The 17051-nt window shown below is 41.3% G+C and overlaps 2 protein-coding genes across 5 annotated transcripts in view; one reads left to right on the top strand and one right to left on the bottom strand.

Moving 5' to 3' along the window:
- wnk4b (WNK lysine deficient protein kinase 4b) overlaps positions 1-4130 on the bottom strand; it is an 80845-nt gene extending 76715 nt beyond the window's left edge. For 2 of the 4 annotated variants that reach the window (XM_058377670.1, XM_058377669.1), the window contains exon 1: positions 3022-4128. In XM_058377670.1, the coding sequence (XP_058233653.1) occupies positions 3022-3666 (645 nt within the window). In that variant the 5' untranslated portion in view covers positions 3667-4128. Of the gene's footprint in view, positions 1-3021 lie in introns of all 4 variants that reach the window. The other 2 variants (XM_058377667.1, XM_058377668.1) reach the window with 2 other exon arrangements.
- A 2455-nt stretch (positions 4131-6585) lies between these two features.
- Positions 6586-7603, top strand: LOC131345386 (uncharacterized). Its single transcript, XM_058378238.1, has 2 exons — positions 6586-6612; positions 6758-7603. The coding sequence occupies exons 1-2, from the start codon at positions 6586-6588 to the stop codon at positions 7601-7603; spliced, it is 873 nt and encodes a 290-aa protein (XP_058234221.1).
- The last annotated feature ends 9448 nt before the right edge of the window (positions 7604-17051 follow it).

The following is a 17051-nucleotide window of genomic DNA, read 5'->3' on the forward strand; positions in this document are numbered from 1 at the left end:
GGAAACTCCCACAGAGGTGAGAGAGATGTGTAACTAATTGTGTTTAACTCAGAGGCAAGACTCTGGAGTTGTGTAAGAACACTGGAACACCACCATGGAGGACTGAAGACCAGCTAATGAGAGGGAACCATGAAAGGAAAAAAGGGGGTGTGGTCTCAGTGTACACAAAATTATTATTATTTCTTTTATTAGATGTAGTAGTAGAGGAAGAAGGAATTATTTCGTTATTTATTTTCACTTATTATTATAATTATAATAATAATAATTATTAGCAGTAGTAGTAGTTAAAGTATTTATTTATTTATTTTTACTTATTTTTTTATTGTTGTTGTTTATGATTATTATTTTTTATTTATTCTATGATGATGATTATTATTATTATTACTATTATTACTACTACTAGTAGTAGTATTTATTTTACTTATTATTATTATTGTTTTTGTTGTTGTTTATGATTATTTTTTTATTTTTATGATGATGATGAGTGTTATTATTATTATTATTATTATTATTATTATTATTATTATTAACCTGTGATTTGCAGCTTTCACAGAAAATGAATCGATGCCTTCTGACCAATCAGGATTCAGAATTCAGCAGCGCTATGGTACAAGATGCGCTAATCATGAGTGTGTGTTTAACGTCGTATAGAAACAAGATCGGACATGAAGACGGCGTCTACTTCAATCACACCTTAACAATGGAAATATTTAATGATAAACACTAGTCATGCTATGTTAAATGGTGTTTACCCAGCTTGTCTGTGTGTGTGTGTGTGTGTGTACTGGCCGAGTGGAACATAAGTTTCGGTTCAGTAAAAGGTGTTCACTCTTTGTCGTATGCTAGCAAACACGCCGGCACGTGCGAGCAACAGCAGCTAAGCTAAAGGTGAAAGCAGCGTTTTGACTGACGGGTTTCATATCACAGCTTCTGCACTTTCCTTCTGACCAAACTGCCCTTGTCTTACTCTAGGACCTTGAGGCACCATCACCATGGCAACTCTTTGTTGCTAGCAATTTACAGAGCTAATTAAGCGCTCTTTTGTGGGCAAAATAAACCTCTCTTTTTTTGAGCTGATTAGCTGAGTAAAGACTCTGCAGGGAATAAATGTCACACTCTGAAATGAGAAAAGGATTAGTGTTGCTCAGGAATGTGACTGTAAAAAAGAATAAAAATCCACCACAAGGCGTGAGGCAGAAAAAAGAAACAAAGTCGGACAAAAAAAAAACGCAGCGCAAAAAGGCGAGGCGAGGCGAGGCATCTTACAAGAACATTTTAAACAGCAATCACACACAAGTTCCTCCAGCTCCAGAGTGACAGCAAGTCCTTATAACAGCAAGTGAGAACAGTTCTATGCAGAACGCTACACCATGGTGTCTCTGTTAGCTTCCTGTAGAACCCCATCTTTAGAACCGTTAACCATCCAAAGAACCCCTGAGGAACCCGTTTTTTCCTCCAGTTGCAGTAACATTATTGTAGATGAACATCATCAATATATACACTATATTGCCAAAAGTTTTGGGACACCTCTCCAAATCATTGAGTTCAGGTGTTGTGTTTCAGGGGTTGGGCTCCGCCCCTTAGTTCCAGTGAAAGGAACTCTTAATGCTTCAGCTTCATACCAAGACATTTTGGACAATTTCATGCTCTTTGTGGGAACAGTTTGGGGATGACCCCTTCCTGTTCCAACATGACTGTACACCAGTGACCAAAGCAAGGTCCATAAAGACATGGATGAGTGAGTTTGGTGTGGAGGAACTTGACTGTCCTGCACAGAGTCCTGACCTCAACCCCACAGAACACCTTTGGGATGAATTAGAGTGGAGACTGTGAGCCAGACCTTCTCGTCCAACATCAGTGCCTGACCTCACAAATGCGCTTCTAGAGGAACGGTCAAAAATTCCCATAAACACACTCCTAAACCTTGTGGAAAGCCTTCCCAGAAGAGTTGAAGCTGTTATAGCTGCAAAGGGCGGGGTCAACTCCATATTACATTCATGTGCATGTAAAGGCAGATGTCCCAAAACTTTTGCCAATGTATGTCTATCTGGACATTCCAGGAGAACCTTTTCTCTATAGAAATCTGAAACACAAGGTTCCTCCTTTACAGAACAATATTTAGAAAGAAAACAGACAGAACCATTAATCATCCAGATCTGTGTTAAGGAACGTTTTTTTCATTTTTTTTTTCATGAGACTGCACTGTTCATTACAGGAATGATATTCACGTCCATGATTGGTTCTTCCAGTAGAACCTGTTCTATGCAGAATTGTACCACAAACTGTTTCCAAGCAGAACTCATCTTCAGAACAGCAGAACCATTTACCATACAAAGAACCCCTGAGGAACATTTTTCTCAGAGTGTAACTTTCAATAGTGGAACATTGCTAATGTATGGAATTGGACTATATTTAGACTTTCCGGTGGAACCTGGAGAACTTTGTAGATTCCAAATGTTGTAGGAATTCCTGGAGTGTTTCCATTCTAGCTTCCAAGCAGAACCCATCTATAGAAAACTTGGACCATTAACAATCCTAGGAACGCCTGTGGAACCGTGCTTTCTAAGAATGTAGCTTTCATTAGATGAACATCTTTGTATGAGAGCATCATTAATGTACATAATTGGTTCTATGCAGAAACCTTTTAGAAGAGTCCAAACTGAATCCATCTTTAGAAAGCCTGAAAATTATCCATCCTAAGAAGATCTGAAGAAAGTATTTTTTCTGAGTCTACCTTTCTATTAGAGGAACATTATTAATATATAGAATTGTATCATGCAGGAGAACCGGTTCTGTGTGTCTCTCTTAGGTTCCAAGCAAAATCTGACCTATTAATCATCTTCATAACCCTCGAGGAACTCCTTTTTTTCTAAGTGTTGTATCTTAAGAGTGAAGCGTTTGTTAGAGGAATATAATTAGAGTGGAACCTTATTAAACAACGCAGAATCGGTCTACACCCTGAACCTGTTCTATCTGAAGTGCTGTTTAACTTTATAATGAAAAGATAATAATATTCTGTACCTGTAGCTCGCACCACGCGACCTCCACGGTGGTCTCGGTGTCCAGTCCTTTGTAGACGGTCTTGAAGGAACCTCTCCCGATCTCCACGTTGAACTTGAGGAACCTGCCGTCTGGTGAAGTTGCCACCGCTTTGGTTTCCACCTCGTCCTCTTTCTCCTGCTCCCACTTGTTGATCTCGGGCGCTTTTTTAGGCGTGCATTCCTCGTCGGAGTCGGTGCTGCCGTGCGGCGCTGCGGAGCTCGAGCCCGTTGCGGCGGCGATGCCGGAGTGTCGCTGCGCGCGGCGCGGAGGAGAGCTCGAGCTGGAGCGGGACGAGCGCGCGCAGTGCTTCTCCGCTGTGGCTCCAGGCGCCGGCGTTACTCCTGCGCCGCTCTTCTTCTTTACCTTTTTTGGTTCCGCGGATGAAATGTCGTCCGCCGACCAGGACAGGGTTTTGCTGAGGATAGGCGAGACGCGCTCGCGGGACGAGCCGGTGCTCTCCTCCGCTGTGGGCATTTTGTTAAACCGGAACGCGTTTCGTCTCGAACTCGCCGAGTGTCTCCGCCGCCTGAGCGCCAGACGAGCCGAGAGGAAAGAATCGGCGTCGAAGCTGGAGGGCAGCTTGGGGAACGGGATTCCTGCCGCATGCACTTCGGCTTGGGACATCGTGAAGCGTCCTCGCTTCCTGCTCGCGCTCTAAAGATTACAAACAAAATCAGTCCATCGTTGATTTGTGCGCGAGGATGATGAACTTCATCATGATGTGTATACCAAGAGAAAGAACAAGAAAACAACAACAACAACAACAACACAATGTCCGATTGATATGATCCTAGCGCAACAATCTGTCCAGTGTGAGCAAAAAAACCCTAAAAACAACCAAAACAAAACCGGATCAAACAAATATAATCCAGATTATCTAATATCCAAATTCGAATATTTCGAGTTCAGATGAAAAACATTCCTGCTCCAAAACGCTGCATTGAGTTCTGAACGTCGTCGTGTTCCAGTTTTCTGCAGCTCTCTCTCTCTCTCTCTCTCTCTCACGCGCACGCACACCGGCTTCCACGCAGTGTGCGCTCGAGCCTGTGACTGGGTGAACTGTGCACCTCCCTCTGAAATACCTTCCTGCTCCTGTGGATAGCGGAGTCCAGTGTGTTTATTACAGCACACTGAGAGGCGAGGGTTTCTGTAAGCGAGAACCTGAAACATGAAAGAGAAAACAAACAAACAAACAATATATATATATATATATATATATATATATATATATATATATATATATATATATATATATATATAAATTATATATAAATTTACCGTCGTCGTGACGCGCGTGCACTCTTTACATCGGATTTCATACCGCGATAAAAAAAAATAGTGACGTAATAAAGTGACGCACGACACGGGATGTGTAAAGAACAACAAAACGTGCATTTATTTATCTATCACTGTCCATTTCCTCAGGTTTTTTTTATTTGCAGGTGTACATATACTGTCTGTAGTCCATCTGTTGCTCTGTGCAAAAGTATTGCCCCCCCCCCAGCACCTAGCGCGTGCGTGGTGCTGAGGGTTTAAAGATCTCAGCGTCACTCCTGAGCTGAGAAACAATCCACCGATCTCTCATGAAGGTTAGATGATGATGATGATGATGATGATGAGGATGATTAATCCCTGTACATGTGGAAAAAACTGAACGAGTGTGTCATAAGTAAGGAAAGCACCTGGGGGCGTGCTGCCTTAGAAATTGTTTACTCTTTGTCCTTTATAGACACTGTTTATAGTCATAGATACATTTAATATTCATGAAACAGCTTAGTTCCTGTTGTGGCTTATGCAAAAATCATTCCAACACCAGCTTCTCTATTCTCTCTCTCTCTCTCTCTCTCTCTCTCTCTCTCTCTCTACATGGAGGTCCAAACTCTGTCCTGAAGATCTCAGAAAACATTTACAGCTTCACCTCGGACACTGGAGACTCCTTCTTTCCAGAGCCGCTAACTAAACATTATCACCTTACGGAAAACTTTGAAACTTTGAAAGCTGTTACTATAGAAACGATAAGACATTATAATGAGTGCAGTAATACACAGTGAGCCTGTGCAGATCTGCTTGTCTAGAATGGTGAATGTTTGCAAGAGTGTTTTAATAAATACTCACTTTCAGGTCTTCATGACACTTTAAAGGCTTTATTCAGTCCCTCCATGATTTTAGAGGGTTTTTTGTGTGTGAGTGTTGCAGTCAAAACTGGCTAGATTTTGCTGCAGATTTTTTCTTCTTTTATTTTCTTTTAAACTCCTCGCAGAGAGACACATATATAATGACTGATTTAATGAGAGTTGTACTCATGTTTACATATGTGAACAGAAGAAGGAAAAAATCTTTATTATTATTTATTTTTTTAAAAATTCAATCTTCTCAGAATATCACTGAGTTTCCTCGTTTTTGCACAAAATTATGAAACCCTGGAGGGACTGATGAACTGGTATTTTATTTTATTTATTTTTATTTTATTTTATATTTTAATTTAATTAATTCTTTTCTTTTTTTTTCTTTTATGTTATTTTATTTTATTTTTAATTTAATTTAATTTTTACATATTTTATTTTATTTAAATTAATTTATTTCATTTTATTTCATATCATTGTATTTTATTTTATTTTAATTATTTATTCTATTCTAAGACTGACACACACACAATATTCTCTTTCATGTCTGGTTCCAGGAGCATTCACCGGAGTTTGTGTGTGAAAATAAGTGTGTAACTGTGTGTGATGTGACCATGTTACTTGTTCCTCACTGATGACACATGACATATGATATGTGTGTTACAGAAGCGACCTGTTGACTTCTAAAGCGTACTGAAGGTGTGTCTGTGTGCGTTCATGCAAACTCTGGGGCATGCGTGTGTGTGTGTGTGTGTGTCTGTGTGTGTATTGTTTGACTATTGAAAGGACAATTTAGCCCCTGAGCTAGACAAATTATAGAATTTTTTTTTTTAATGAATGCAGACAGAAAGATAAAGTGAATATTATTTCAGAAGTCAGTGACAAGGTGAATTATTGTTAGGATTAAACATGGCTGCTGCAGTCAGTGTGTAAAGTGAAAGTTGCAGCTATTAGAAGTAAGAGAAAGCATGGCGGCTTCTTCAATAGAGTGAACAATCTGGACAGGAAGAAGCTGAGTTACTGTTACCTCTTGAAACCACAGCAATAATCCACAACAACAATGGTTTATTTAATTAGAAAAAGGTGAACTTTCCATCCATTTATAGTTACATGTAGTCTTAACAGCTTTTGTAGCAGCTTTAACCATATACACGTGATCCCTTAAAAGCCTCTTTTTTCTCTCTCTTGAAGTAAAGTAAAGGAATAAAATAAAAAAAATAAATCAATGTTTTATTTGGTTACTTCTCCAGATCCAGGCTCCTTCCCCAACCGGAGCTCAGGATGATGTTCATCGATGCTGTTGTTCTTAATGCAAATATTCTGACGTGAACGACAAATGATGAAAAGAGTGTAACTCAAATCTGATTTGTCTGAATTAGTCGAGAAAATATTCCATTATCCATCTCGTGTCCATTAGATCATGTGGAGCAGCAGGAGGTTAGATCATGTGAACACATCGTAATGCTCTTCTGATACAGACTGTGTGTGTGTGTGTGTTTCATTCATCCTCAGTAAGCACTTTATCCTGCTTTCAGGGTCTCAGTGGATTTGGAGTTTATCCTGGAGAACACACACTCATTCACACCTAACAGCAGTGTAGAGCCAATCCACCAGTCCACCAATCCACCAGTCCATCAGTCCACCAATCCACCAGTCCACCAGTCCGCCAGTCCGCCAATCCACCAGTCCACCAGTCCATCAGTCCACCAGTCCACCAGTCCACCAATCCACCAGTCCATCAGTCCACCAATCCACCAATCCACCAATCCATCAGTCTACCAATCCACCAATCCACCAGTCTACCAGTCCATCAGTCCATCAGTCCACCAGTCCATCAGTCCACCAGTCCACCAGTCCATCAGTCCATCAGTCCACCAATCCACCAGTCCATCAATCCATCAGTCTACCAATCCACCAATCCACCAGTCCACCAGTCCATCAGTCCACCAATCAGTCCACCAATCCACCAGTCCATCAATCCATCAGTCCACCAGTCCACCAATTCACCAGTCCATCAGTCTATCAATCCACCAGTCTACCAGTCCATCAGACCACCAGTCCATCAGTCTATCAATCCACCAGTCCATCAGTCTATCAATCCACCAGTCCATCAGTCCACCAGTCCATCAGTCTATCAGTCCACCAATCCACCAATCCACCAGTCCATCAGTCCACCAATCCACCAGTCCATCAGTCCACCAGTCCACCAATCCACCAGTCCATCAGTCCACCAATCCACCAATCCACCAATCCACCAGTCTACCAGTCCATCAGTCCACCAGTTCATCAGTCCACCAATCAGTCCACCAATCCACCAGTCCATCAATCCATCAGTCCACCAGTCCACCAATTCACCAGTCTATCAATCCACTAGTCCACCAGTCCATCAGTCCATCAGTCCACCAGTCCACCAGTCTATCGGTCCACCAGTCCACTAATTCACTAATATATGAAAGTGTGTAAGGTAGAGTGAGTGTATGAGTGTTTGTGAGTGTGTATTCTCTCTCTGCCCCTGTAATAAAAAAATCTACAATTTTGTTACAGTAAAATAAAATAAAATGAAATATATTTATTTAAATATGTAAAGTATAAAGTAGAAAAAGTAAGAACTGTATAAATAAACTGTATAAAGAATGTGGAATGTGCAATGTGAAGACAGCAGCAGTACGGCGTGGTCATGGAGTGAATGAAATGATGAGCAGCATAAAGTGTAGTGGTGCAATACTAGTCCTCTTTTATATGTAAACAGAACCAGAAATGTGCAACATATATGTTTTATGTACTTCAGTCCTGTGCAATGTGCAAATGTTCAAAGTGTTTGGTTTTGGTGTGTTCCAACACATCTGTGAAGGAAACATAACAAGTCCAATCAGTTGAGTCCTATGTGGAGTTCTGGTTAAGAGTCCATATAGCCTGCAGGAAGAAGCTTCTCCTCAGTATCTCTGTGTTAGCCATCAGGGAGCAGAAGTGCTTTCCTGACCTCAACAGAGAGAACAGTCCATTGTTGGGATGGTGAGGTCCTTCAAGATCTTCCTGGCCTTGGTCCAGCACCGCTTGTTGTAAATTGAGTGCAGGTCAGGGAGCTTGGTACGGATGATGTGCTCAGCTGATCGCACCACCCTCTGAAGAGCTCGTCTGTCCTGCATGGTGCTGTTCCCGAACCAGGTTGCGATGTTTCCCATCAGGATGCTCTCTATGGTACAGGAGTAAAAGTTCCTAAGCACCTTAGAGGGCAGTCTAAAGTCTCTCAAGCATCTGAGGTGGTAAAGACGCTGCCGGGCTTTCTTCACCACGGTGTTGATGTGACAGGACTGTGACAGGTCCAGCGTGATGTGGACACCGAGGTATCTGAAGCTGTCCACTCTCTCCACTGGGCTCTCGTTGATCACGGGTGTCTGGTAGTTTCTCTCCTGCTTTGTACTGAAGTCCACTATCAGCTTGTTTGTCTTGCTGATGTTAAGGAGGAGATTGTTCCTCTAGCACCAGTTCTCCAGATTCCTAATCTCCTCCAGGTAGGCCGTCTCATTGTTGTCAGAGATCAGTCCGACCACAACGGTGTCATCAGCAAACTTGATGATGGTGGTGGAGTTGGTAGTGGCCACGCAGTCATACGTGTACAATGACTACAGCAGGGGGCTCAGAACACAACCCTGGGGGGCTTCAGTGCTGAGGGTGAGGGAGGCTGAGACATGCCTGCCCATCCTTACTGCCTGTGGTCTGCCAGTTAGGAAATTGGAGATCAACTGACACACAGATGGGCTGAGTCCCAGGAGCTCCAGCTTGGTGGTGAGTGTGGAGGGGATTATAGTGTTAAACGCTGAACTGTAGTCGAGTAAGAGCATTTTAACATAATTCCCCATTCTAGTGTCCAGTTGAGTGAGTGATGTATGAAGGAGGTGAGAAATGGAATCATCTGTTGAGCGGTTTCAAACTGTAGTGGGTCCAGTGTGTCAGGTAGTGAAGAGATGATGAAGTCTCTGACCAGCCGCTCCAAGCACTTCATCACTACTGAGGTCAGGGCTACAGGGAGGTAGTCGTGGAGGGAAGCAGGATGGGGTTTCGTAGAACCATAGAAGGTGTTTAGCTCTTCTGCCAGAGACGCGTCCGCATTCGTCATACCGGATGTTGGTGCTTTATAGTCAGTTATTGTCCTTAGTCCCTGCCACAGGCTCCTTGAGTCACTCTGTTTGAGCTGTGACTCTAGTTTCCTCCCGTAGTGCTGCTTCGCCTCCTTCACCGCTTTCTGAACGTTGTATGACGTAGCCGAGTCCATGTCACCCGATGCAAGTCCCACATTATAGGCCGCGGTGTGAGATCTCAAAGCGTTGCGGATGGCCTTATCCACCCACGGCTTCTGATTGGGAAACGTTCTGATGGTCATTTTTTGCACAGTATCCTCTGGTAGTTTCCCAATGAATCCCACAACCGCTTCCATAAACACGTTGATGTCATCAGAGCTGTGCTGGAACATGTACCAGTCTGCGTCATTGAGTGTGTCCTGTAGAGCGGCCACTGATTGGTCCATCCAGTGTGCAACCTCCCTCTGAGCCGGAACTTGAACCTGCTTGAGCCTTTGTTTATATTTTGGCATGAGGAAGATGGCGGCGTGGTCGGCTCTCACGGGGGTGAGATTGTGCCTTATAGCCGTCTTTGATTGTTGTGTAACAAGGGTCCAGTGTCCTTTAACCCCTGGTGGGGCAGGTGATGTGCTGATAAAAGTTTGGCGCTGCGTATTTGATGTTGGCGGAGGAAGGTAAAAAGGATGACATTTGATGGTCAATAGTTACAGATTGGGTGTGCAGGAGCGTGTGAGAGGAACAATGCTCGTGCTGTTGCACCAGCTACTTTTCACCATTAAACACCCTTGACTCAGCTAGCTGGATGGCGTGGTCCGGCACCGCTGGGTTCAGCCATGTCTCGGTGAAGCATAGGAGATTGCAGTCCCGAATGTCTCTCTGGAACTTTACCCTGGCCCTGAGGTCATCGAGCTTGTTTTCCAGTGACTGGAATGCTAGGCAGAGGTGTGTGGTGTGCACGGGCTCTCAGCCTGTTCCTGATGCCGGATCGTTTCCCTCGGGACCACTGCTTCGGGTGAGCGTCTTTTGTTCTCCCTTGTTTGTGTATGTATGTATGCGTGAACTGAACTTTTACTAATACCTCTGTGTTCTGTTTGAATCCTCTCGAAGCAGGAGATGAATGGTTGCTATGGTAACCACTATGAGCTTGTAGATGCTGAAATAGCTGTGAGTATGAAGCAAGAGGAAGCTCCATCAACCAACAACACAAACAAACACAGGGTACTGGTGCCTGCTAGCTAACTGTAACCTGCTGGTTAACGATGTTTAGCTGGTCAGTGAGATGGGAAGGTCAGTGTGTAGTTAGTTCTCTCTGCAGATATATAGCATACATTTAAAAAAAATTTAAACAAAAAATGAAAACAAAATGAGCTAATTTGTAGCTTCGTCCACTTGGTTTCTTCTCTGACTAGCATGAGTCACGATTGTGTCCTATTCTTAATTTTTTTAATTAACAGATTTTAATGTCACTCTCTAGCAGAATAAAAGTTTTGGATTTTAGAAAAATATTTTTTCCAGAACTTTTTTCTAAGACTTGTTTTAAACACTTTCAGTGTTTTTACACACATTCAGCTGATGCTGTGGCTTCTGATGGTAACAGTTTCCACTGATTAAACTAATGAAGATGTGGAGTTGGGAGGTTGATAATAATAATAATAATAATAATAATAATAATAATAGTTGAAAAATGGCAAATAGATAAACAAATAAATAATAATAAAAAAAATCCTAAAACAAATATATATACCAAATGTATTTTCGTATTTTAAAATAAATTAATAAATATATTTTTTATTTAAATAAATAATAATTTAATAAAATATAACAAACTTAAGTAACCTTTGAAATTTAAGAATTGAAAAATCCCAATGAACTTTTTTTTAGTGCTTTAATAAATAAATAATAGCAAATGATCAATAACATCACCTGGTCTGGTCTTTCTTTTTTTCCCCAGGATTCAGCTGTTCAGTTCAGTTCATTATGATTAGTGAATAATTTAATATTTTATAGTGATATTTTTTTTTATACTTTAGATTCATCAATCGTTCTGCAGACCAGGCGTCTTGAATATTCTGAGATATTTTGTGGTGAGTCATGGGATATAATCCTACTGAGGTCTGTTAAAGTTACAGCTTATGGAACATTGCCATGTGCTGCTGAAGGGGGGTGAATACTTCTGCAGTAATGAGTAATGTACATACTGTGTAGACACACACACACACACACACACACACATACTCAGAGAGAGAGAGAGAGAGAGAGAGAGAAAGAGAGAAAGAGAGAGAGAGAGAAAAAGGGGGGGGTTAGAACAATAAACACTTTTGGAAACACTAACTATGGAATAAATAGAGAAATGTTAGAAATGAATTTTATTGGTACAATCTGGATCTATCTGTTTTCTTTTCTTTCAATTTTTTCTTTTTTTCTTTTCTTTTCTTTTCTTTTCTTTTCTTTTCTTTTCTTTTCTTTTTCAGTCCTTTAATAAAGCTCTCACATGGCATCGTATTAATCACACCACAGATGGAGCTTTTCATATTTACTTTACTTTTATTATTTAATTTTTATTTTTATTTACTTTTTATTTTCAATGTTACTTTTCTGATATATAATTTATCTTTACACTGTAATCTGTGGTAGCAGTGGTAGCTCAAGTCTCTGGGTCGTTGACCAGAAGATTGAGGTTCAAGCCCCAACACCACCAACCTGCCACCACTGGGCCCTTGAGCAAGGCCCTTAGCCCCACCTGCTCCAGGGGCACTGCATCATGGCTGACCCTGTGTTCTGACCCCAACCATCCAACGATAGGGTATGTGAAGAAAGAATTTCACTGTGCAGTAATGTATATGTGACAAATAAAGGCTACTTGACTTAACAATATAATACATGAAAAACCTTAAAAAGGGGGTTAAAGTGTTTGACCTGGCAGTGTATGTGAAATTTATTTCTGTATGTAAGTAAATTTTTACGTCGTCTTTATTGTGCTGATGTTGAGTGTGAATACCAAATAAAAAAGACCCTTTTTTATTTTCCTCATTGTGCAGCTCAAGTGTTTTTCACTCCGAACGTCTATGCAGTCAGTTAAAGGTCAGAAGAGTGCACAGTGTGTGTGTGTGTGTTTGTGTGTGTGTGTGTGTAGAGTGTGTGTGTGGAGTGTGGAGCACATGTCTTCAAAAGCGTTTTCACACGAGTCTGTGTGTGTGGTGTGTGTGGAGTGTGTGTGGTGTGTGTGTGTGTGTGTGGAGTGTGTGTGGTGTGTGTGTGTGTGTGTGTGGAGTGTGTGTGTGTGGAGTGTGTGTGTGGAGTGTGTGTGTGTGTGGTGTGTGTGTGTGTGTGTGGAGTGTGTGAGTGTGTGGTGTGTGTGTGGGGTGTGTGTGTGTGTGTGTATGTGTGTGGTGTGTGTGTGTGTGTGTGGAGTGTGTGTGTGTGTGGAGTGTGGAGCACATGTCTTAAAAAGTGTTTTCACATGAGGCTGTGTTTGTGTATGTGTGTGTGTGTGGTGTGTGTGTGTGTGTGTGTGGAGTGTGTGTGTGTGGAGTGTGTGTGTGTGTGGAGTGTGGAGCACATGTCTTAAAAAGTGTTTTCACATGAGGCTGTGTTTGTGTGTGTTTGTGTGTGTGTGTGTGTGTGTGTGTGTGTGGAGTGTGTGTGTGTGTGGAGTGTGTGTGTGTGTGGAGTGTGTGTGTGTGTGTGTGGAGTGTGTGTGTGTGGAGTGTGTGTGTGGTGTGTGTGTGTGTGTGTGTGTGTGTGTGGAGTGTGGAGCACATGTCTTAAAAAGTGTTTTCACATGAGGCTGTGTTTGTGTGTGTTTGTGTGTGTGTGTGTGTGGAGTGTGTGTGTGTGTGTGTGTGTGGAGTGTGTGTGGAGTGTGTGTTTGTGTGTGTGTGTGGAGTGTGTGTGTGTGTGTGGAGTGTGGAGCACATGTCTTAAAAAGTGTGTGTGTGTGTGTGGTGTGTGTGTGTGTGTGTGTGGTGTGTGTGTGTGTGTGTGTGTGTGTGGAGTGTGTGTGTGGAGTGTGTGTGTGTGTGTGTGGAGTGTGTGTGTGGAGTGTGTGTGTGGAGTGTGTGTGTGTGGAGTGAGTGTGTGTGTGTGGAGTGTGTGTGTGTGTGTGGAGTGTGGAGCACATGTCTTAAAAAGTGTTTTCACATGAGGCTGTGTTTGTGTGTGTTTGTGTGTGTTTGTGTGTGTGTGTGTGTGTGTGTGTGTTCAGGGTGCTCTTATCAGAGTGTGAACACATTGATCCGAGCCGCTGGGCCTCTCCACGTGTTAATCTGTGTCAACACTCACCTCATGTACTGCTGTAGTTTATTTCTTATTTATTTTCAAGCCAAGACACGTAACACTCTTTCTCAAATCATTTCTAGAACACAGATCATGAAGGACATCTGCATTTCTACATCTTTACTGTTTTGATTATTTTTTTTACTATAATATCCATAAATAAATATCATATTAATATTTATCTGATTCTACACTTTAATATTGATGAATTCAGCTCACCCGCTGTTTTACATGAACAACATCTGAGTCATTTACACCGATCAGCCATAACATTATGACCAGTGAGAGGTGAGGTGAATAAGACTGAGTATCTCCTCATCATGGCCCCTGTTAGTGGGTGGGATATATTAGGCAGCAAGTCAACATTTTGTCCTCAAAGTTGATGTTAGAAGCAGGAAAAATGGACATATGGATATCTGAGCGAGTTTGATGAAGGGACAAATTGTGATGGCTAGACCACTGGATCAGAGCATCTACAAAACTGCAGCTCTTGTGGGGTGTTCCCGGTCTGCAGTGGTCAGTATCTATAAAAAGTATCCTTTAAGTCCTGTATGTATCTTTAAGGATGTTAGCAGCAGATCCTTTAAGTCCTGTAAGTTGCGAGGTGGGGCCTCTTGCTGCTAACATCTTGGTGCCAGATCCCACAGCACACTTTCAGGGATCTAGTGGAGTCCATGTCTCGATGGGTCAGGGCTGTTTTCGCAGCAAAAGGGGGACGAACACAATATTACGCTGGTAGTTAATAACACATTAATAATGCTAATAATTAGTAAAATAATAAAACCAACTTGTGGTGTAAACTAATATTTACCCCTAATTATTTGATCTGTCTTGGAGTTGTTTAGGTAGTGAGGGTCAGAGCACAGGGTCAGAGCACAGGGTCAGCCGTGATACAGCAGCAGGAGCAGAGAGAGAGAGAGAGAGAGAGAGAGAGAGAGAGAGTTAAAGGCTTTGATCAACAACAGCAGCTTGTTAGTGCAGGAGCTTGAACCCCAAACCTTCTGGATCTTCTCACCAGTGACCCAGATCCTGATCCACTGAACCACTGCAATCTTAAATAAAAAACCTGTCAGGAAGTGAATGATTACACTATGAGTCTAACCTGCTGTCTGATCTTGACTGTGAGTCTAACCTGCTGTCTGATCTTGGCTCTGATTTATTAAACTGTGAGTCTAACCTGCTGTCTGATCTTGGCTCTGATTTATTAAACTGTGAGTCTAACCTGCTGTCTGATCTTGGCTCTGATTTATTAAACTGTGAGTCTAACCTGCTGTCTGATCTTGACTGTGAGTCTAACCTGCTGTCTGATCTTGGCTCTGATTTATTAAACTGTGAGTCTAACCTGCTGTCTGATCTTGGCTCTGATTTATTAAACTGTGAGTCTAACCTGCTGTCTGATCTTGGCTCTGATTTATTAAACTGTGAGTCTAACCTGCTGTCTGATCTTGCTTGTCATGTGTTTATGGTTCTGTTTACAGGCAGCTGCTTTCACAGCTCTGAACCTGTTTCTCAAGTCCAATCACGTTCCAATCTGCATAGCAACATCAGCACAAAGCCAAATATTTTCCCCAGGTTGGTTATCTTGTCATAACATCCTGCTCGAAGCAGATAACTCTGACATGTTCCACAGAGCACAATAATCACGCACAGTCCTCAGGCCCAGAGTACACAGAACTGCATCTCCACCCAGAAAAACGTGGAGATGGTGAAGTCGATAATAATAATATTATTAATAATAATAATAATAATAATAATAATAATAATGGTTGAAAAAAGGCAAATAAATAAATAAATAACTTTTTTAAATCCTAAAACTAATGAACATACCAAATGTACTTTTGTACTTTTAAATAAATAATTTGTTTTATTGAAATAAATAGTAAATTAATAAAATATAACAAAATTAAATACAATCTGGAATTTAAGAATTTAAAAATCCCCATGAACTTTTTAGTGCTCTAATAATAACAACAACAACAACAACAACAACAATAATAATAATAATAATAATAAAAGCAAAATATTAAGAACATCACCTGGTCTAGTCCTGCTGCAGGATTCAGCTTTTCTGCTCACCGCGGCTGTAAAGTGTTTATTTGAGTTCCCTTTAATTGGTTCCTCTACTCAATTCAGACCTTTCTCATCAACAACCACCACTAGATGTTCTTTGGTTTATCTCACACCATCCTGTATAAACTGTTGTGTGTGAACATCCCAGAAGATCAGCAATGAGATTTTTCTCTGTTCTGATCATGTGACATCATCTTTAGCTCAAGCTGTTCATCTGTATATGTATGACTTCATGTGTCATGTTGATGACAGATGATTGGGTGAACTGCATTAACAAGCAGCTCTGCACTTGTTCCTAATAAAGTGGCGATGTGTAAGTGTTTTGTGGCATTGGAAGCACTGACCCTCTGACCTTTACTTACTTTTAAGATTGATTTTGTAAGTGTGTGTAAGCAGTTTATATTCACACACTACAGTATAACACTAGAGAGAGAGAGAGAGAGAGAGAGAGTGAGAGAGAGACAGTGAGAGAGAGAGGGTGAGAGAGAGGGTGAGGGTGAGAGACTTTTGACTTTTTACGCATCTTTATTTACACAAGTCACATATAAAAGTCACAGTGACTTAATAAATAAATAAATAAATAAATAAATAAATAAATAAATAAATAAATAAATAAATAAATAAATACATATTAAAATAAATGTCAATAAATTATTTTAAATATGAGTGATTAGTTTAGTTCTGCTGCAAAGTTAAGTTTCCTTTCTGCAACAGAACACAACACATTATCACAACACCACACACATTTAAACATCCAAGTCATTCATACTTTTATAAAAATTAAAATCAATTGAAATTCTAGATTTCATCAGCCTTTTCAGAATTTTTATGGCGTCACAGTCAGTGCTTTGTGCAATTTGGTTTTCCGGCTCAGGTATATTTCCATTTTGGCCTGACCAAATATAAAATTAATCAGTTGGCACCTGAACCGGTGTTTTCTGACAAACTTAAAACCAAAAATAAAACACTGAAAAGTAAAAACAACATTAAAAGACCTTAAAATGCTCCGTAAAAACACAAACAGTGGAAGTAATCTGGAGCAGTGAATAAAATTATAATAGCGTTATAATCCCTGAGGAGATGAGAGTTCTGGACAGTGCAGGGACGGTCACACTGGAGATGTCCAGTCTCCCGCCGTACACCAGAGGTTCCTCCAGTAGCCAGTGTAGCGTTCTACAGCCCTTGTTTTGTTTCTTAAAACAGTTCCAAATTTTAAAAAATCCACGGTAAAAGGCTGGTAGTCCAGAAATGTCCAGCATTTTTGTGTCCATTAAAAACAACGCTCTGTCCAGCCCCAGCCCTTGAACTGTGCGTAGTAGTCCACTGGCTGCTGCTCTCCATACTAAGACTCCGGGTCCAGTGAGGAGTCTCTGGATGAACTGGAGGCGGAAGGCTGCGGCTCTGCTGGACAGCTGGACCAGCCCCTGTCCTCCTTCCTCCTTTGGCAGATGAAGCACACTCT

The sequence above is a fragment of the Hemibagrus wyckioides genome, linkage group LG24, assembly GCF_019097595.1.
Source record: "Hemibagrus wyckioides isolate EC202008001 linkage group LG24, SWU_Hwy_1.0, whole genome shotgun sequence".
NCBI classification, from domain to species: domain Eukaryota; kingdom Metazoa; phylum Chordata; class Actinopteri; order Siluriformes; family Bagridae; genus Hemibagrus; species Hemibagrus wyckioides.

Excerpts from the sequence above, each read along its gene's own strand:
- LOC131345386 (XM_058378238.1), top strand. The coding sequence starts at position 6,586 with ATGTGGAGCAGCAGGAGGTTAGATCAT. Across the intron at positions 6,613-6,757 it reads GCAGCAGGAGGTTAGATCAT|CAGTGTAGAGCCAATCCACC; the intron begins GTGAACACATCG and ends CACACCTAACAG.